We start from the raw sequence: 21,757 nt of genomic DNA, 5'->3' as shown, positions 1-21,757 counted from the left end.
TGGATGTGCACCTCAATGTAGACAGTAAGTGAATGATTATGTGTGACCACAGACACTAATAATAGTTAGGCTGCTGATATTAATTGCCTGACTGTGTGACTTTCAGGTCCAATGACAAGATTTTTCATCTGAACCCTATTGAAGACAACAGCCAAGATGGTATTATCTCTTCTGTTGAAACTTTTTATTCAGGAGAAAGAACAGGGGGAAACAAATGGACATGGATGCAGAATTCTTAAATGAACTGAGATTGTTAAGAGAAGGCAGCTCCAAATTTTATGATTATTCTTTGCATAGTCTTCTACTGATGAAATTATCCCCTCAAGCAAATATGTTTTCCAACACTGCAGAAGCTAGTGAAAAACTGTTCCCAGTAGCTTCTTCTACAGTACTTTTTCTGTATAGCTCCATTTCCCATGATACAAGTCCTTACCACGTTTCCATTAAGCTGTATGTATATCTACTCTTTACTTGAATCATTTTTATCAATGTTTGGATGTCTGGATATCAGTGTCAGCTGTGCCATAAAAGTTTCGGTTTGGAAAGTTGCAGTACATGGACTGCTAACTTCATTAAGAAGACTAAGCAAAAAATAATTTAAAAAATATTAGAATAAGAATTAAACTTTTATGTAAAAGGGCTATAAACATATCAGTATTTTTATATATTGCCTTATGCAGAAACTGTGAAATAAAATGGTGGATTTTGCTATGAGAACAAGTTGTTTTAATGCTTCATTTTAAGTAATGGTAAGATACAGCAAATTATTTTCAGGGATATTTTTACTATTTGTATTTTGTTTCACAGCTGATTTACAAATTAAACTTGTCAACTGTTTGAAGGATTCAAAACCTATGTTAAAATAATTAGTGAATTTCCTCTGTTATGTGAAAGCACCAATTTCAGGTCTTCGTTTATGGAATGAATCCAACAAAGGCATCTGTTTTGTTATTGCTGCCATCACTATGATTATTGCAAATAGTGAAATCGAATACACATCCATGCTGGCAGAATTCTGGCACCAGACTTGACTGTTTATATTGAATCATTTTAACTGTTTTTGACTACAGTTTCATTCTGCCTGTTACTGGTGTGGTCTGGTCAGGCTGGTTTGATGTGTTCACACCATTAGCGACTTACTGTTTTAAGTGATTGAAATTTGTTAAAGATGCTAGGAAATCAGGTTCACATATTTAATACTATTAAATTTGTTGATTGGTTATTCTTATTAATTATTCACTTGCAGTTGTAATAATATTTAACTTGGAGGCTGTTATTGCCCTTTCTTCATGTAGAGTGTTATAGTAATAATGGAAAATGTACACTCTATGCAACAGAAATCAAGCGCTTGAAATTTTCTGAGTCCCAAACCAGAAATGATGTAAGCATATAGATAGTGTCATGATTTCAGTGAATTGTAATTTTGTGTTTGTTCATATGTGACTTTTCTGTACCTTACATTAATTAAAGAAACCCACTGATACACTCTGTTGGCAGAATGCAGAGTTACTGATTATTAAAACAGGTGGTATGTATAGTTACCATTGGGCTTTAAACGGTTAACAGTAACTATATTATTTATTCATTATTGCCCGTGTTGGTAGCATATTCCCGTTCGCCAGGCTTTGGGTGGTTTCTGTTTGGTGAGGTGTTGGCAACTGCGCATGAGCGGGGCTATGTGGTGGGGGCTAGTTTGTGTTTGGCTGTGGTATAAAGTGGTTGGAATGGCGTGTTATCGTGAACGTTAATACTCAATTTCGTATCGTGGCTGATTGCAATCGTGCCAGAGATACACACGATTTGTATGTTTTCATTCGTGTAGCTTCTTAATATTACATTTTTGATAACAACTCTGACTAGTTTTACTGCTTGCTCAAAATAGTCGATACTCGACTGTCTTGCTCTGTGTACAATATCCGACATGGTAGTCTCCGGTTTTGTCCCATAAGGCAGCAGAGCATTCCAGTTATGCATTTTGTATAAAAACATAATTGTATATGTATGAGTAAACCCAAATTGAAATTAACTGTGAAATAAAATTGGCATTTTTAACTGTTTTGTCACAAGTTCAGTCACGTTGGTATGATGACACCTCAAGCCAAGCTATTGAAGGTTCAGACACGGCATCATTAGTCGCGCGGGAATACATGGTCTGGAAAACCAATATTTCTTTGTGTTTCAATTGCAATACAGAATGTTCTTGTATTAAAATAGTAATTTCAGTTTCTGATTCTTATACTGATACAAAGACGTGCCAGACTTTCTTTTAAACGTGTTGTTTTTCAACTGCAGATCTTAAGTGCTACCTGGAGGTAAAAATAATGAAGGTTGTGTGTATGTCTGTCACATTAAAAATATAATTGGTTATCTGCGAAGTGTGGCAATACAAAATTTGCGTGAATCCGAATCGAATGAAATCTACGTACCCGTGTTCGTGTCGACCGGTATTTTTTGATTCGATAGTTTTGTGCATGTTCTGTTTCACTGGTGCTAAACAAGTCGTTAGTTTTTTGTAATTTCCTCGTGGACTTTACATGTTTTTAAGTACATCCGCCTGAGAAGCGACACTAAGATTAAGGTAAGAATTTTGTGCGGTAGTGTTTAATGTACAGCAGTGCACAATTGGTTAAAATGGTTTTGAGACATCCAAGAAGTGGGGATCCAATTATTGAATTGTATCTTCATAGTCTGTATTCCGTTTTAGGTAAATCATGTAATGTATATTATAGTTTGATATTTGGCAAAATTACACTTCTGTATATTTTAGTCTACAGTTTCTTTGTTATGGGATGCGAGGACAAAAGATTTTTGACTCGCTGATAGCAAGCATTCCCTGAATTTAATCTGCTCTTGATTTCATCATGAATTTTATTAGAAATAAGTAATGTATTTCTGCTGTGGCATGCTCTACATGTTTTGCATAGGCCTGTTAAGGATCTATTGTATGGAATGTAAATAAATAGAATGGGTGTCAAAGTGGCCATTGGCTAATCTTTTGTACTTCCCATTCTTATAATCTTTCAGTAGCCCTGTGCCTATTACAAAGCACAATATTATACTTGGTGATTTCTCATGATAATCGCCCATTTTAAGGAAATGTCTACCCAAATGGCAAAATTCTGAAAAGGTATTTGCTAAAGAATTTTTGTTGGTCTCCATAATGATGTCCTTGTAGGTCCCTGGTCTCACAGAGTCCCTCGGTCCCTAAAGAGGGGTGTTCTCTCTTATTAGGGTATAGCCTTTAGACCTGGGCCATGGTTAGGACCTCCCAGGTCTTGGGCTATGTCACATTACCCAGTTTCCTATGTCCCCTGTTCTGCCTTGGCTGTCCCTGGCTTTTAAGCTTTCTTATGACTTTCCAGTCACTTGGTCTGTGCAGGTGACATCTGTTTACCTTTAGGTTATGTATTGTAAATAACCTTCATATATGGGTCTGCTGGAACTACCATCTACATCACCATGGGTCATGTGTTTGCAAATGTGAATTGATACAGGATGTATGACCAGATTTATTTCATTAAAAGGATAAACTTTACAAATTTTGTAACTTTTTGTGTTCACCATTAGGTGGAGCTACAGCAAAGGTACTAACAACCATGAAGACTATGCCAACAAACATGGTGACTGTAAGCAAAGCACCAGGAGCTGGGGGTAAACAAACTATAGTGATCACAAAACCAGGTCCAGGAATGACAAGTGGCATGCCAGGGACAGCTGGCATGAGTGTCGGAATGCCAGGACGCCCTGCTGGCGGGCCACAAATCATTGTGGTAACCACAGCTTCTGGCCTAAGGACTGTTCAGGCTGTGAGCAGTGCACAGACTGCAATCGGTGAGTTAAAATCTGGTTACACTTAAAATTATTCACTATCTGGACTTTTTCCATCATCCATGTTTAAAAGAAGAAACCGGTACGTTTCAGAAACTGGCTCTATCTGATGGACGCAACTGAGTAGGTACCTCTCGCCTGAAGATGGAAACAGAGCCAATAATTTTAAGTGTAATCCACCATCGTCAGAACCAGGGCTGTGGGAGTCGGTACTAAAACCTCCGACTTCTTCATAAAAGCTCGATATGTATTAATAATTGTAAACCTACTAAAATGGTAAATGGTACCACAAGAGATTTCATCACCACCACATGGATCATCAGACTACTTTTCAGACTTATAGCCTATATTTAAATATACATCTAATGGTTATTGCAGAAATTGGTTGATTTGTAGACAGTTTGTATTCTTTAGGTAGAAGAGCCAAAGTTACAAAGCATTATTCCCGCACCATGTGGCTCAACGCGTCATTGAATCTCCCTAAGTGTGAGGCCGCCGGCAGCTCACACGGTAGCGAAAGCGTTCTTAAGATTTTATATTGAGGTGAGAGTCAGTAAATTTTTACTGACAACCCCTAAAATTGCTTCCGACTCCACAGCCCTGGTCAGAACCGTTTAGAATGAAAACCTGGTTATTTTGACTCGTTTTCCTCTGAATAAATTATTATCTTGCCTGTAATATTTTATTCGTAGAAAACACACTCATTCTGGGACGCGTGTTGTAAGGATTGTCACAGTAAAAGATACTGAAGAAGGCACTGCTTTTTAATTGCAGGTGCTACAACATCCACTGTAAATGCAGTTCCGCTATCTGCAGCAAGTCATATCACTGGACCTGGAGGTGTAAAAATGATTGTAGTGTCATCCGGGGCAGTGGCTGGAGGTAATACGGGCAAACCTATTACTATCACAGTTCCAGGCCAACAAGGCGGACCACCGAAAACTGTCACCATTGCGGCAAAACCAGCAGGCCAGACGCTGTTAAATGCAGGAACAGGCCAGATAGTAACCATGCCAGCATCTGGCCTACAGCAGGTAACCCAACACCCACCCGCCTCCCAGTCCCAACCTGAACCCGAAAGTCCGAGCAACATGGATATTTTGAACCCGTCGAACCTGAACTGAGTTGTGTGTATTTGTTTTCTTCTATGTACCAATTTAACATTTTATAATTTGCAGTTTGAAACGTATGTAAGTTCTTAAAATGGCGTCAAAACAGATTCAAATATTTATTGCTCAGCCGTATGCAAGCGAGCATTTACTGTAGTGTACGCCATTGTACAGACAGTGGAAATAGAAAAAGATGGTTATTAAAAACTGTTTTGCAGAGCGTTGTATTTTAAAAATTTACACATTAGAACTCTGTTAAACATTGGAAACTGATTACGACATTGTCTTGATTTCTACAGGGTCGTAACATTTTCCTTATGCAGTTTTATTGGTGATCATATTTTTTGACTGGCACTTGAATTTTGGTGTGAGAACCCACGTATTTTTTGAGATGGTCGTAACCTCGAATATGTGAGGCGGTTAAAAGGACGAGTTAGTACAAAGCATCTTATTTTAGAACACAGTATTTCGCTAGTTTTGTTTGTGGAAAGTACACATTTCTTATGTAATATGTTATGAAATTTTACTCCCCTCGTTAGGTTTGTTTTCCTTCACCAATTCTTGAAGATTGTTTCTATTTTCAGTTTCTGAAAGTAAGAGAATGGGTAAATTTATTTGAAAAGTGTTCAGTGTGAAAAGTCTGTGTCAGCTACTTTCTCCTAAATTATGGATTGTAAGTGTAACACATTGTAATTTGTACTCGTCGTTTTCTGCTGTACTTGCAACATTGTTATGCAGAGAATTTTGTAGTTGTAGCTAAAAGATTCTTTTTTTCTAAATATTTTTTCAGTAATACCATGAATAGTAGGAATGAAATTCACCAATACATTTCATTATTTAGAAAGGTTATAGAAGAATTACAGATTGCCAGAATTGGTTCTGGCAATGTTCCCTTTATTCATATTCCAGTTTGGGTGATTTTTTTTCTGCCATGTTGAAGTACGAGAATTTATCCCCAAATGCCCAGAATCTTAATATTAATCACTGATAACAGAATTCAGTTGGAGAAAGTAAGTTTTGTACCACATTTGAAAGAAAATCAGCTTCCATCTTTGTGATTTAGTCCTTTGAACTGTATGGCGTAACAACCCAGAAGATTATAATCTTGACTTGCAAGGAATTTGTTGTTTGGAATTTAAATATTTTCTTGATATCGAATGACCGGATTCAGGATAAACTGGAACTTCATCAAGACACTGTTCTTTGTCGCAACCAGTATTGACGTTAAAGTGGGGATTGTGCTAAATACAGATACTGCCATTGAGTTGCCTGACCTTACCCCTCCAGATTACTGGGGTGGGGGGGGGGGCACATGAGGAGCTTCATGTATGAATCAGGTCACAATAAGAGCACCAGTACTTCGTCATAGAGTCGCAAGCAGGAAACTTTGAACAAGTACTGTGATAAAGTTGATAATAAATTACACCTGTTGCAGATCGAGTGCATACCCAAAAAACTTCATTCGTAAAATTTCAAACAGGAAAATCGCCACAGAAGAAAAACAATCCACTGCGTATATTGAAACATTCTTTACAGAACAGTGATAATGTATGTAGGGCCTATATATCCATTGATAATGTGACCCTGCAATATTATCTTATCCACATTTATATTCACGCCACACTCAGAAATAAAAGGAACTACTGCTCACTCTTTACTGTTTGCAGGCCATCCATCTACCATAACCTCTCTTCAAATTTGCGCTCATTTACATCATCACTAGATGTAGTTAGAGTTGTTCCAGATTTGGAATTGTTTTTTCGGTATTTACCCATCCATCACTAGTGCCACTATAATCATTAATTTGCATAGATCTTTGTCATCTAGCTTAGCGCCCTTCCTTATAGCCGCCATTTTTTCAACAAGTTCTGCACGCGTGGAGTTACAAGCTAGACGACATTAGAAATAAATGTTTGCTGTCTGATGGAGAAAATATCAGATGGATAAGCAGTTGCGTCATAATGCATCATGCCCATTGCAAACAACGTACCAAACAATGCATGGCTCAGTTGAGAGGTTTAAGTAATGTATTATTTTGAACTGATCTTTGTACTCATATTTAATTAAGGATGTGCCTCTAATGTTTTTACGCTTCTTGTTGAAATTGTCGTAGAAATAGTAGTGCCCGCAAAAATATTAATATTCTAAATTGATTACAGTGATATGTAAGCCTTCATTCTACACAGCGTTGTATATAATGTAATTCAAGATGATGTATGTCAGCCCTTTTAACAGTCATCTTCACCCTCATATTTATTACCGCTTTACAGCATATTTCAACGAAACCATTAAGAAAGACTTTAAACTACAGTTGTGTAAAAATAGCATATTAATTAGCACAAAAGTACTTGTACTTACAAATCATGTGTGAATTATATAATTGTACAGCAGGTCCCTTGTTTTATGTTAATTGTAGTTTTCTTAATTTTTAAAATTGTTTTTAAAAACTGTGCCCTCCATTTCTTATACTCGTAAGACTTAACAGAGTTTTCAGTTTTGTGTACAGGGGTTCCCGCACCCCAAATCAACTTCTCATATGCGGGTTATTAATCAACCCGATGACGAAGGAACTTTTGCGTTATGAAATAGTTGAAATACAATAGATCACTTAAAAGTACAAGAGTTTGAGAAATGTAGCTTACCATTCCCTTCATGCCGCAAGTCCCTGCGATTTGACCGTTAGTAAAAACAAACCTGTCGGGAATCATTTATATATCCTAAAACTAGATAATTGGTGAATTGTAGGTTATTTAACAATACTGATCATTTAATTGTTCATGCAGTTTTGCATTTTTGTTTACAGTGCTTGGTATAATGACAGTCTTTTTTTTCCATTGCCTGTTACGAGAGTGGGACTGCATATAGGCCTATATGTTATTTTAATGTTTATAACAAATTAGTAATTTTGTATATGTTATTTTTAACAATTTTAAAGCCATTTAAAATACCCATTCCAGCTTAAAAATTATCTCATATATTATCAGAAATTGGTTCTGAAGTTTTGTGTACCTTGGAATGTAAGCAGTCGTTAGATATGTTGCAAGGTGCACACGCTTTGTCACTGTTTTACTCGGCTCTTTTATTATATTAATCATCAATAATTGTTTTAAACAAAAGTTGTGTTGTCTTCTTGTAAAAAGTGTCTGCTATATTTTATGTAATTCTCTCATGATGAATGTGTTGTGTACAGTTTTGAAGGATAATGCATCATTGTGTTTCTGAGTAGTTTTTTTGGAGTCACGTTTTCCTTTCTTCTGCGCTGGTTGCAACAGAATGTCCTTTTACATTGTACTTGTGCCCATTAGGCATGAAAACTGGATAGAGATTTTGTGTATAACAAGCCTGTATTACCAGGAACCAACTCATAAGAGTGGTATAAGGATACAGGGGAAAATTCTGTATTGTTTGTATCAAATTAATGTAATATCTTGAAATTAAGGTCGCTACCTACAAATTGAAGACGTCATCCAAACGTTCTATTTCTGTTACATATACCAATCACCATGAATTTTAAGTGGTTTCATTTTGATGATGTGTGAATACAACAGTAATGATGAGTGTCACGGCTCCAATAGTCGCCTATAACAATTGTTATTTACTACATTTTGGTTGAATTCTGTCAGGGGTGATGAAGTTAATATAGAAAAAAGTAATTGTCAATTCAGCTCTCCAATGAATTGATTGTGTAATAGGTTATTATAAGGCATTTAGCGTGGATATGTTTTAGGTTTTAAAAATTAGTAACAGTTTTGTAAATTACGTTTTGAGAAATTAATCATTGAATTCCTATTGTTTTATTTGTAGTAGTTTCATAGTTAGCACAGAGTGATGTGTGAATTTACACAATGTTTGAGAACTGGCAGATTTTAATGGTGTTTGATACATAAAACATATTTCTTATGTATGTCATTTTAAAAAGTGTTGTCAAAGGCTGAGGAATTGTGGTCTAAAAGTAGATACTTGATAAAGATAATAGAGAATGATTTGGAGCGTTCAATACATATAGAGCGAGTGTGTTATTTTATAGTTGTATGTGCATTTTACATTTGTATGAAGATCTTGGACGTATTCTTTGTCTGGGTACAGGATGTGTTACGATGACATACTCGACAGAATTTAATCATACGGCGACGTGTAGATCCTGTAAGTTTGTTCATCGTGGCAGTTAAAAGTTTGGACTTTGTGCATTATTTTGGTTTGAGTGAAGAGTAATTATCCACATTGTTGTATATGCACATTTATGGTTCACTTGCTTTTGTATGAGTTTCAGAAGCTTCTCTGTTCAGAAATGTTAATACTGTTGGAATGTGTTTTTTTTTATATATTTATATATATAATTTTAGTTCGGTACATTCATATTGTCCCCAAATTAACAACCTAACATGCTAACAATTAAAATTTGTAAGATTTTTCTAAGGAGAACATTTGTACATGGTTTGTCATGAAATGAGTGAGTGTGTGTGTGTGTGTGCACACGTGCTTGTTACTGGGGGGGGGGCAGTTTTATTACAGTACTCAATCTGATTGTTTTTTGAGTGTTCAGACCAGTCTCGGTTTTCGTACGTTATTGATGGTATTACAAGTGCTTATGAGTTGTCTTCTCAGATTTGAACCACTCCCCTTTATATATATATATATATTTCAAGGTCATTATATAAATTCTGTGTCGAGTTATACAAAATAAAGGTCCTATAATTTTGAATGTTGAAATTGGCTGAATTTTACCATCTTCCATTACCTTGAGTCAGATGTGATTAATTTCTGAGCTGCCAGTGTTTGTCATTTTTGTTACTTTCTGGTTAAAGTTGGTAGAAACTTCATGGTATGCTGACATTTTATAACAATTTTGATGCCTTACATCACATAAATCTTTCAACTGTAAGCGAGTTACTGAATGAAGGTGGCAATATGTTCGTTAATTCCTCGTTTAACAGAGTTCTATTGTATGAGCCAAATTGGTATTTCTGTTTGACAAAGTTACTTTTTCAGAACATGTTTACATTAAGAACTGCAAGTTTTGCAACTGTACAAGCTGCATAAGGTAAGGAGACAGATTCTGTGAATAAACCTGAATTAAATTTAATAAATTATTGTATTTACAATGACTTACAGTGTTAAACATTCTTGTCCTCAGGTTTTTGTGGTCAGAGTCGGCTTGACACACAATATGGCTAGCCCCTGAAAGCCAGAGTTATATAAATGTGAAACATGTCTGTCATACAGAGGTCTGTGGTTATTAATGTACCAAGACTAGCAGTTGGGCCAGGGGTTCTCTTCTCAAACTTTTCTGGATCTGGGGCCACATTAATTTTGTCATATTAGAATGCAAGGTTGTAAATGAGGACAGTCTATTGAAAGACTTGCAGTTTATTAAAATTTCTGACTTATGCCTACTGTTGTGTGTGGCTTCACATATTTCTAAGGATTTTTTTTAAACGGTCATTCATTACCCAGATACGGCACAGTTTTTGCTTGAGTAATCGTTCTTATCAAATTTTGCATATATACTTCCAGATGTGAAGAAGTTTCTCACACTGATGGGTACTGCCAAATACTGATGACATTAACAGGAGGTGTTTTATTATATCAGATAACCTTTTCATCATACAGTTTGACAGTGCACTTGAATTTACGCAGGCTGTGCAAAACATTGGCGTGTCACTGGTTGAGAACCCCTGAATTAGGCCTTAAAAATTATAAATGCTTTTACTGATAAGTATAATTATTTTGTTCAGGATTGATTTGCTTAATTGCATTTTCCAGTTATAAAGATAAAGGAGAAACGTGAAGTATATGTAGATGAATATAGTAAAATGCAGTGCAAATTTTCTGTACTTTGCAATTAGTCGTTTGTTTCTTATACAGTGTTGTCTTTTTTAATGTTGTTCATTTCTCCGCTACTGGGATGTATTCATTAATGCCATATAAAATTTTTTTGTCTGATTTTGTTATCAACAGGCATTATTAGGGAGGTTTAAGTATCTGTAATAAGCTTGCTTTTGTAACATATTTTCATGATGATCTTAGTTTCAGAACATTTTCATGGTGGTATTTGAAAGCATTTCTCCTGTAAATAATTTTGAATGCTGAAATTAGCAATTTGTAATTGCCATATTAGGAAGAACATGTTTTATTCTTGTCAAGAATGGAAGGGATCTAATGCAGTGTTGGTTTATAGGAAAGAAAGAATCAGGTTGAAGATTCATAGACAAAAGTGAAATAAATCTCTTGAGTTTATAGTATCTGAATTTTCTTTCATAAGCCCCATTTCTTATGCCTGTGTTTGTGGTATATAGTAATGTAATTATGTTTGGAATAACAAAGAAACTTGTTCGCTTTATTAGAATTAATATATGGGATGTAGAGTAGAGTTTGTATGAGTAAACAAACTACTATCTGATCCATTTTGAATTTATGGTGGACTAGAAAGAAGAAATCTTCATTCCAATATTTTCAGTGTTCCTGTGTTATATATTCAATCAAGATCATCAGAAACTGCTGAAGTTGAATGGTCCAAATCATGTTTTATGTTGGTGATATTTCATAAGGAAAGAGTACAAATATCATGAATACCAATGCAAAAATATGTCAGCCTCCCAGGAAATTCAAGAATGTTACCTTAAATAAAGCCGTAGTCATTTACTTTTATATCCTTTCATTTTGCAGTATAAAATGTGAGCTACTGACAGCATTATTAAGTGAACCTTAAATAAGTAAAGAAGGGATTTAGGTTAGGTTTAAGGGAAGAATTCACAAAAGTACTTCATCATTTTAGGGGCGTGATGCCGACTACTCACCCTTATCTAGTGCCGAGGTCAAGAAAGAGAGGAGCTATACCTCCACTCACCCCAAGCGCCTTTACGGCACGTAGCGGGACAAACTTTACTTCGTCATTTTATGGTCCCTTGCTTTAATAAGTCGTGTGTTGCTCCATACTAATGATAATACTTGGACATTAGAAAGATTAAGTAATCAGGAAGTAGATGATATTATATAATGAGGAATTTTGTGATTTATATGAGTTGCTGATTATTCTTCAGATAGTGGAATGAAGGATGTTACAGTGAGCTAAGAAGTGGCAAAAAGGTGTACAGAATTTTGGTGGTAAGCTGTCATTTGGATAATCAGTAAGGTGATAGGAAGATAATATTAACACATTTGTAAAAACAAATGTTTTTTATGTTGGGGAAGTGGGTATAAGCGGCTCTATATTGTGCCCAGTGTAGGCTCTTCATGTCTGCAGGGTTTAACTGTCAGCTTCTGGTGCTACAGGGTTGTGCTCAGCTGATTGCTTCAGATACGATGAACCATGATGAGAATTACCTAAATGATCTGGTTTCCCTTGTTTTAACTAATTTTGGTTTTGGCTTCTTTGAATATAGTTGAAAAGTTTTTAGCCTACATTTGAAGTTGTCTCCAGGTCTTTGATTAGTCCTTGTAGCTAGTCTGTAAGTGAAGAATATTAAATAAAGTAAAGCCTTCCCACTACACCCCATGTAGCTCGTTTGGGGGAAGAGGACCTTGGCAGTAGATGGGGGTGAGTGGTCAGCATCACGCCCCAACTGCACTTTACCCCTGGGAAAGGACCCCAGTAGTACCCATTGCATAGAAGGCTAGGTGGGCCCCACTGCCAGTCTGGACACAGGCTAGAGGAAAAATCCTCTGCCCATGTCGGGGATCGAACCCCAGTCCAGCTCGTAGCTAGTCACTATACTGACTGAGCTATCCCAGTTCCCAAGTGAAGAATGTTGCCCATTATAATTTCTTGTAGCCTGTTTGTTGCTCTAGAAGATATTGCAGATTGTAGTTTGTAAATTGTAATGAGTCAGGGCGCCCTGATGATGGAGGCAGTATGATCTCTGAAACAGTGGACATCTACCGGACTACGCAGTGCAACAACCCAGAAGACAGTAATCTTCAGACTTACCGCCGTGAAAACCTCAAATCCTACATACTTGTGCACTCTGCAGCCAAATGATCGAATAGCAAGATTTTAATTTCTGTAATTGGTTTCTTTAACCAGTGGAGGTATTTAAAAACTAAAATCTTTCAAACTTATCCATATACAAAGATTGTAGAGAAATCATTCATCTTGCAGGGTCCGCAAAATAAGTATAGCATACAAGCCATAATCTGTGTAGGTTTAAGGAATGTTTCAGTCTAATGCAAAATATTCTCAGCATCTCCTGTGTAGGTAAGTGAACTTAAGTCTGATGTTGCTACAGTTGACTGAGTAGGAAAAATGACCAATGCTGTTGACAAGTCATGGTTAGGTCATTTCCCCACCATAGCTGCCAGAAAATCTCTCTAGCTTTGTATTTGATAATGTCTGCTATGCTATTCTCATGTGCAATATTTGATAACTGGGTACTGGGAATGACCCATTCTTCAAGTGCCTGAGCACTGCGGGCCCCAACTTTTCGTTGGCTTGCTGTATGGACATTCAGTAGGACTCCTTGGACGAGGGATCGGCCTGTCACAAGGTCTCTACCTGTACACAGGGCAGCACAACACAGTAAAACGCGGACAAGCATCCATGGCTTGAGTGGGATTCGAACCCACGGTCCCAGCGACCAAGCGGCACAAGGCCCACACCTCAGACCGCGCGGCCACTGCGGAACCCAATGTTTGATAACTCGAAAGGCAATAAGGGACCTAAAATTAATTGATCCTAATATGAATTTCTTTTGATAATTGTTCTAAAATTGTGCACATGACAAATGGCGTTATGATTTACCAAAATGTAAGCTTTCCTTTCACACCATACATTTGATTATAATTTGCATGTACAAATAATGTCAATTCAAGTATCTTCATGTATGTGAGAGGAACAGCTCTGGTTTCTTAATAGTACTGTAGCAGGAACTAACTCACGTGTTCCTAGAAGTGGTGCATCTGGTTGATTTAGTATCAAGATTTGGAACGCGGGTAGCTCAGACATCATTCTTTACTTTTTCCTCTTATGTGTGTGAAAGAGAATTGGATGGCAATGCATGTCTTAAAAAATTTATTGAACTCTGAAAATTGTTTTCAGGATTTGTTAGGACTTTTAAATATCATACGTAATCTTAAAATTAGCCAATAAAAATTACCATTTTTATGGTTGAAGCACTTACTGATGTTGCTTACATCTTTAAAGTGTCTGAATGTGTCTTATATTACATATTGAACTCTACCTTCGTTTTTTTATACAATATAGATTACTTTTGCACTGATTTATCTGATTTTTGAAACAGTGCAACAGAACTGCTCGTGTTACATTGTATGGCACTTTCTCCATAGCTGAGGTTATTGTACTGTATTTGGCTAGTAGATCGCTGTTAATGAAAACAGGCTGAAAGGATACATTAGTATTCAGATTATGAAATCATTTAAAACTTTAAAAAGTAAAGCTATCCCACTATGTACCATTTATGTGCTCGTGGGGGAGAAGAATAGCTCCTACTCATTCTCAACCTTGGCGCTAGATGAGAGAGAGTGGTCAGCTTCACGGCCCAGTCGCTCTTTACCCCCGGGAAATGGACCCACCAATACCCGTTGGATAGGAGTTTGGCTGCGGAGGCTAGAAGGAAACCTGTTCCTCTTTCAGGGATTGAACCCCATTGTTTGGCCTGTAATCAGTCACTGTACTGAGTTACTTCAGAGACACTGTTTCTATGTGTTTGTAACTAATTCTGCTTAATGATAACATTTTATGAATTAGCATATAGCGGGATTTGACAGAACAAGCATTGCAGTGTAACAAAACTAAGACAGGTCCAATATATTTTAATGTTAAGGGCTTGAAATCTCCAAATGTGGTGAAGAGTAGCCTCCACATATAAGTTTACTGGTTTATTAAGTAGGATTTGAGGTTCTCATGGCAACAAGTATGAAGATGGCTTCTGGTAGTTTACCGACTCTTTACAGGTACCTTCAGCGGTGAGAACCTGAAATCTTGTATACATCTTCATCTTTCTCCTTTACACAAAAGTTCATTCAGATTTGGGTTAATGAGTTTAAATGTAAGAATACTTTATTCATGGCATTGAAAACATTGGCATTACCTACAGTAGCAGTTTACCTTACTGTTTTGAAAGTATTCTTGAAAACTGAAAATGTATAATCATATGGGAATTTATGTTGGATGTACTGAACAATATGCAGTTTGAATTATAGTTGCAAATGTTCTTGAGTTTTGGTGCACGTGCATTTTAAAGGTTATATACTTCAAGAATTTTTAAGGCAGTACAATTTGAATATGATACAGAGGTTTTAGAATTAAAATTACATTCTTCATCGTAAATTTTCTGTAGGACATTATTGTAAGAACCATTAGTTTTATCTACAAGTTAAATTCTGTTGAGAGAATTTTTCTCATAGCTGGTAGACAATATGAATAATGTGCTGTTTAGATGTTTATGTTATGAATGATATATTAAGTCTGCAAACAAACTGTTGTGTGCAATTAAACAGTTAGGATAGTAGTGAACAGTAAACATGTTTGTATGTAAGGAAACCCATTTTTTACTATAGGTCTTTGTTGTGTTTGTGTTTATGCACATTCCGTTCAAACTTTATAAACTGAATCTGTGTGAGGAAGAAAAATATTAGTTTCAGAATTTGTTTTTTCTTCAAATGGGTAAGAGAGAGGTAAAAGTGAGAGACTGTCTTGGAATCACTACAGACAGCAATTTATGTAGAGAAGCAAGTGTAAAAACATGCAGAATTTTTAATTTTGTGTATAAAGCTACTGAACTGTACCATGCAAGGGAAATATCATCATTTGTTACATTTGTAAATTGTATGATATATTGAATACATGTGAAGTTGAAAGTTATAATACAGTTATTAACATCTGCCTTAGATATTTAAGACCTTGGATTGCTCTGTCTCCATTTTGTAATTAGTTTTAAAACTCCCATCTCTGAATTGTGTAGCGTCTGTGTTTGTAGTATTCTTTTTTTTATAACTTAAATTTCATATAATTTGTATTTATCTTCAGTTATTTCTGCATTTCTATTTATTATCTTCTGAGTGTTATTGTGGATAATTTGAATATTATACTTACATGTTGGGGGTTACCGAACTTTTACATAGTCCAATCTGGAGGATCAGACCAGAATACATGTAACCAGGGGTCAGTTTAGAAATGTTTGTGGCTGCCACAGCAGACTCTTGGCATATGATGTTCACAATAGATATTAGATCTAGGCATTACGTGGTTATATTTCTTTTAGATGAAAATGTAATTCATGCTCTGTATTCTTAGTCATGTAGTATTTATTTATACATGACAATCATCGTTCTTATTTTTTTATGCTCCCATTTCCCATGATTCATATTGCCACTGCCTTTTTTCATGAAACTTCTCTTAACAGTTTATGCCTCTCAGTTTCTTCAAAAGTGTACTAAGTTACATGGTGCTACATTCTAGACAACAGCCATCTTGTTATTCATTGCTGTTATAACCTCAAATCTCACATATTACAGAAATTCATTTTAACACTTCACAAATTAATAAATCTTTTCCAGGTGATGTAAGCTGATAAACTGTGAAAAAAAAGGCCCCCTTGCCATTTCCTGTCACCTCAAGTGCCCAAAAACCAATTAAATTATTCCCTCAATGAAAATTGCTCTCTGTACTAAAACAGGTTGTATTTGGAGAGTAAAAATTAGACAACATTAAAAACAACTGACAAAAATATTTATATTTAAATGTGTTCTAAACCATATTTACAAAAACTTGACTCTTTTTCAAAATAGAGAAGTTACTTTATAGGCTGATAAGCTATCCAAACTTGCTTTGAAAGGGTAAAACCTTTTTTAATTGCAAATTTTTATAAGTTATGTTGAAGACAATTGATTTTAATGGCACAGTAAGATGGTAGTTGGCACATTGAACACACAACAAAAGTACCATGAACATAAATTTCCATTTGAGTGGTTTCAATTAAGTTCATGGTTAATTGGTCTTATTCTGCAGTTTAAAGTGCAGCATTTTAGCTATAATTTGTTTTTGTAGCATCTAAGCTGGTGTTTCTTTATCCCTTATATAAGAATGGGTACTTTTTAATACTACATAAAGTGTGTTGTTTTGTGCCCATTGTGTCATTTCACTAGACATATTGCATGTTCCACTGTATTGTTTATATGCTGATATGTAAGTTTTGGATAAGGTAAATATATTGAATGTGTTAATACATACCTTGGCAGATAAAACTCTTTATTTATGTTATTGTTCTGCTAAGTGGTGACCAACAATTTACTTTACTAGAGCAGAGCGCTCCTTTCGGAGCTCCTCGGGGGGATTGGTCAAGTTTGTAAAACGCAACCAACTAAACTAAACTAACCCCTCCCCCTAATGGAGGGTTAAAACACTTGTGTTTTAAAATCTTAAGTAACACACTAAACTATCCCCGCTGTCTCTATCTGATATTTTACTTCTTTACGTCGCTGATCAGAGGCCAACAGTTCTTGGTCAGTCAACTATCTACGTCCAGCCCCACCCTTGCAAATCTTCGTCTTAAAATCGATCATAATAGTTTTCGTAATCGTAATATATCGAGTATATATGAGCAGTATTATTAGTATCACTTTACCTTGTTGCAGTTGGATTTGGTACATCAAATAGTTGATAACTGGGTTGGTAGTGAAGCGTTATTTGTTTACTCGGCATTGTTGTGTTGTACTCGGCATTGTTGTGTTCCACAACAATTCCGAGTAAACAAATATCTATTGACATTGTTGATGACGTCATTTCTTGAAGACAACGACTAATCACAAATTTTTATAGTAGATATGTTAAGGACTACTTTCATGTGAATGTGCGCACATATAGTGGTTCCTTTTTATGTGTGTACAGTTCAGTCCATATTAAAATATTTATTTATGGCTAAAATTCAGTGCTATTCAATTGGATTAATGAACACACAATATTTCTGTGACTACAAGAGCTCGCGCGCGTCACATCGTTTTCCAAATTGTTATTTATCTTTCAGTACTCAAAGTACAAGGAAGAGATGAGTGTTCATTGTCGCACAATACCTGTCATCTTATTCTTATGTAACTAGCCAGAATGAGTTTACAGATACATTTCCCAATTCTCCTATGCCAAACAAATTGACAGTATCTCATTTGGTGACCATTTTCATGACAGGAAGTGTGCAGGACAGAAACCAATCCAGTCAATCTTCAATGTTAAGTGATCATACAGTGCACAGTGGACATTTACAACACTTAATATAACATTCTTTTGTTTCCTGATGTCAATGTATTCCCCCCCACTCACGAAATGTCATGTTTTTTTATGAATGTTCTAATGAAATTAAATATTTAACATTGATAATACAGCATTAAAAGAAATGAAGCAAAATAAAATTACCATTATAAGTGCATGATTCTGACTGGTGGTTCTTCATCACGCCAATGGAAGAATAATCAACAACTTCAGACTTCACTACTGTAGTCTAAGGATGAACTGCTTTGGTTATAACATTGAATGTTTGGCGTCATTTCATGTAGAATTTGTTGAGAATATTGATGTAATTGTGTAATAATGATGTGTTTCCTGTGGTCTCTTGTTAACAGCTACAGAAAAATTCATCAACAATGGGAGTTCAGAAAAGAGTACATCTTATTTCCAATATGGCAAGTTCTTTTAGGACAGACCCTAAGAGCATTGGTCTGAAAGTGACACAACAGAAACAGCCAACAACAACTGTGGGCAAGTACAGCTTCAAAAACCATTACTTCACTTATCGAAGAATGCGAACTCTGTGTACAGAAAACTTTCGTACCATGAATTTTCTGGTGACATGCCGATGATAAAGTAATGGACATGGAAATGTCTGACGTTGATTTTGAAGGCTTTCAGATAGGAAAATATTTGGAAAATATATAATTTTCCTTATATTTAATTATATTATAATTAAATATAAGGAAAATGTTTTCTAAAATCTGAACTTTGAAGCTTTAGTTATAAATCAAAATATAGCAGTGTGTGCATTTATAGACAACATTGTCTAGATTTAATTTTATGAAGGATCTTTATTAATTTTCAGCATCAACAACAGATGGACCAGCAACGACAGATGCTGCGCTTGCTGCGTTGGCAGCAGAGGCTGGTCTGATTGACCCAGAATCTCCTCACGAAGCTTCAGTGCTTGTAGGAAATGATATTTTTAATGCTGAAATAAATGGTCATGCAGAAGATACAGAAAAAGGTGTTGAAGCCTCTGGAAATCCAGGAGATGATGTTGGAGGAACATCTGAAAACAATCAAGGCGGAGATCAGGGTAGCAGTCAGGGAACAGCAGGCAACCCGCCTGAGAACCCTGGCAGCATTGACAATCCTGGAAGTTCGGAAGAAAATGGAAATACTGGAGGAAATGCTGGTAATTCAGGAGGTGACCCTCCACATCCTGGTGGTTATGGGGATTTTCCAGATCCTGAATATATAGGACAACAGAATGATGATGAGGATGAAGAGGAGGAAGAGGAAATAACACAAATGGAGGACGAACATGCTGAAGATGCAACTGAAAATATAACCCAAAATTTGTTGGACATTCCTCTTCCATTTTCTGAGAATCCAGTGCCTCCTGTTGTTCAGTTGGCTCAAAATCCAATTGATGATGAGGTCGAAGATCTGAAGAGTCCAGCTAACGCCGTTCAATCTGCTGGAGTTCAGTCAAGTACACATGGGGATTTCAGTCAAGCTGTTCAGGTGCTTGGTTCATCTGGGGACTTGAATCCAGATCCGGTCAAAGATACTGCCGAACCTCCCGCAACTGCAGAAGATGCACCACAAGAAACAGAACCAGATTTTGAAGATGATGTACATGAAAATGTTCTTTCTAATAATTCAGAAAATCCTGGGGGGAATGTAGATGGCAGCGTTGCGACTGAAAGCGGCAGTGGGATGGATGTTTCTAACACTCTCAGTCCTCGTATAGAGAATGGAGTTAACGCTGTTGGTAACAACAGTGACCCCAAAGATGAAGGAAATGTGGAAAGCAAGGATAGTGGTAATCAGGTGCAAAGCGGACTACAACTTGCTACTGGAAATGGCGCTGAAGAAGGGTTACAAGTAAATCCGTCCCAGAGTCAGGGAGAAACTCCAATTGCCAGCAATGAACAATCCCAGGTAAATTCTGAAAAAGGAAAGGAGTCGTCTGAGAATAGTAAAAGAAGTGAGCAGCCTTTGCTTACTGCAACCCAGCGGGAGGAAGAAAAGTCAGACGTTACCCAAGTCAAAACTGAGCAGCTGGATGACATAGATTCAGACTCTGATGCACTTGCTACGCTGGCTACGGCAGCCCTGGGATGTGACCAGGCCCCCACAAATGGCGTGAAGTCAGAATTACAGGTAAGTAAATACCATTTGTATAAACATAAATTAGTTTTCTTTTAAAATAAATGAAATTGAATTATTAAGATGGCATTTTGAATTTGAAATGCAACCACAATTACTACACACAGACCCCTTCGTGCACCAAACGACAAACCCAATGGCAGTATCGGATTTCTGCGGCCATATCCAGTTGTTGCAGCTGACTAACTTCAGCTGTTTTTTCGCTTGTCAGATTCAAGCCCTTCATGTGTCGTGAAATTTGCCTTGGTCTCTTATTCCATACCTCTTTGTCAAGATACACACTGCTATATGCATTCAGAGAAGCAGCAGATTATTTCAGCAGGGAGACCATGACTTAAGTGCCAGTTTATGAGAGTGTTACAGTGTATAATAAGCAACTATTAGGAATACAGATTCAATCCTGATTGCAAGAAAGTACTTTTAAAAGTTCCAGATTTGTTATTTTTCAAAGCTCGCTCTATTTCATAGTCAATTTATTTTCATAATTACAATTTTTTTACAATGTGATATTTCACATAGCATGAGATTATTTAGAATTTATATTAAAAGCTATTTTCATGAATAACTTTTAGTATTTGAAGTCTGTAATTTTTTGACAGGACTTGAAAGTAAAGCAAGAATCTGGACATACTCCCATGGTTGAAACTGTAAAGAAGAAAGAAGTACCATTATGGCATGATGTAGGTGTGATCAAAGGCACGTCATGCACTGTTACCATGTTCTATGTACACCCAGATAATAAGGATGATATCAATCAAGAGTGTGATCAAGATACAATCACTGCTGATAATCTTCCTGACTATTCCCTCTTGGCAAAGATTCAGCTAGAACCAGGAACAGCATATAAATTTAGAGTTGCTGCTCTCAATTCCTGTGGTCAGGGCCCCTGGAGTGAGGTAAGATGAAAATGATATTGCTGTTTAGTTTGTATATTCTTCAAAACTTGTAGCATCTTTTATCCTAAAAGAGTCAGTTCAAAAACCGTGAGAACGAGGGGTATGTAACATGAAAATATATCTAAGAAAAACAGGTTGTTAAACCGAACTGGTGAAATTTCAGGTACAGTGGTAAACTTTCGTATTAATTATGAGCCTTCTGAAGTTGCGGCTAATATTAACAGTTTTTATTTCAAACATGGTGTAGGGCAGTATAATAAAATGTACCAACTATTAACGGTTAAGAATTACTTTGAATTGGTCGCCACATATTTTTTAGGTCTCGGCTTTCAAGACTTGCCTACCTGGTTACCCAGGTGCCCCTTCAGCTATCAAGATCTCAAAGTCCATCGAAGGAGCCCATTTATCGTGGGAGCCACCACCAAGCACAACAGGAGAGATATTTGAGTATTCCGTGTATCTTGCTGTGCGCAGTGCCACTTCCCAGGCACAGGTCAGTATGTAATGGATGATTCAATATGTTAAAAGGGTACTTCTGATATTTCAGGTTCTCGTGGTGGTAAGTATGA

General features: G+C 36.4%; 1 protein-coding gene across 1 annotated transcript in view; it reads left to right on the top strand.

Annotated features, from left to right (window-relative positions):
• Hcf (Host cell factor) overlaps positions 1 to 21,757 on the top strand; it is a 40,806-nt gene that overhangs the window by 16,125 nt on the left and 2,924 nt on the right. The window contains exons 11-16 of the mRNA XM_022066745.2: positions 3,568 to 3,831; positions 4,603 to 4,862; positions 18,507 to 18,642; positions 18,980 to 20,286; positions 20,892 to 21,188; positions 21,508 to 21,681. Of these exons, the coding sequence (XP_021922437.1) occupies positions 3,568 to 3,831; positions 4,603 to 4,862; positions 18,507 to 18,642; positions 18,980 to 20,286; positions 20,892 to 21,188; positions 21,508 to 21,681 (2,438 nt within the window). The remainder of the gene's footprint in view (positions 1 to 3,567; positions 3,832 to 4,602; positions 4,863 to 18,506; positions 18,643 to 18,979; positions 20,287 to 20,891; positions 21,189 to 21,507; positions 21,682 to 21,757) is intronic.

This window comes from Zootermopsis nevadensis, unplaced genomic scaffold (assembly GCF_977971745.1).
Source record: "Zootermopsis nevadensis isolate Lab colony 2312 unplaced genomic scaffold, Znev_1.0 Znev_ptg000023l, whole genome shotgun sequence".
NCBI lineage: Eukaryota > Metazoa > Arthropoda > Insecta > Blattodea > Termopsidae > Zootermopsis > Zootermopsis nevadensis.
This window is presented reverse-complemented; position numbering and strand designations above follow the sequence as displayed.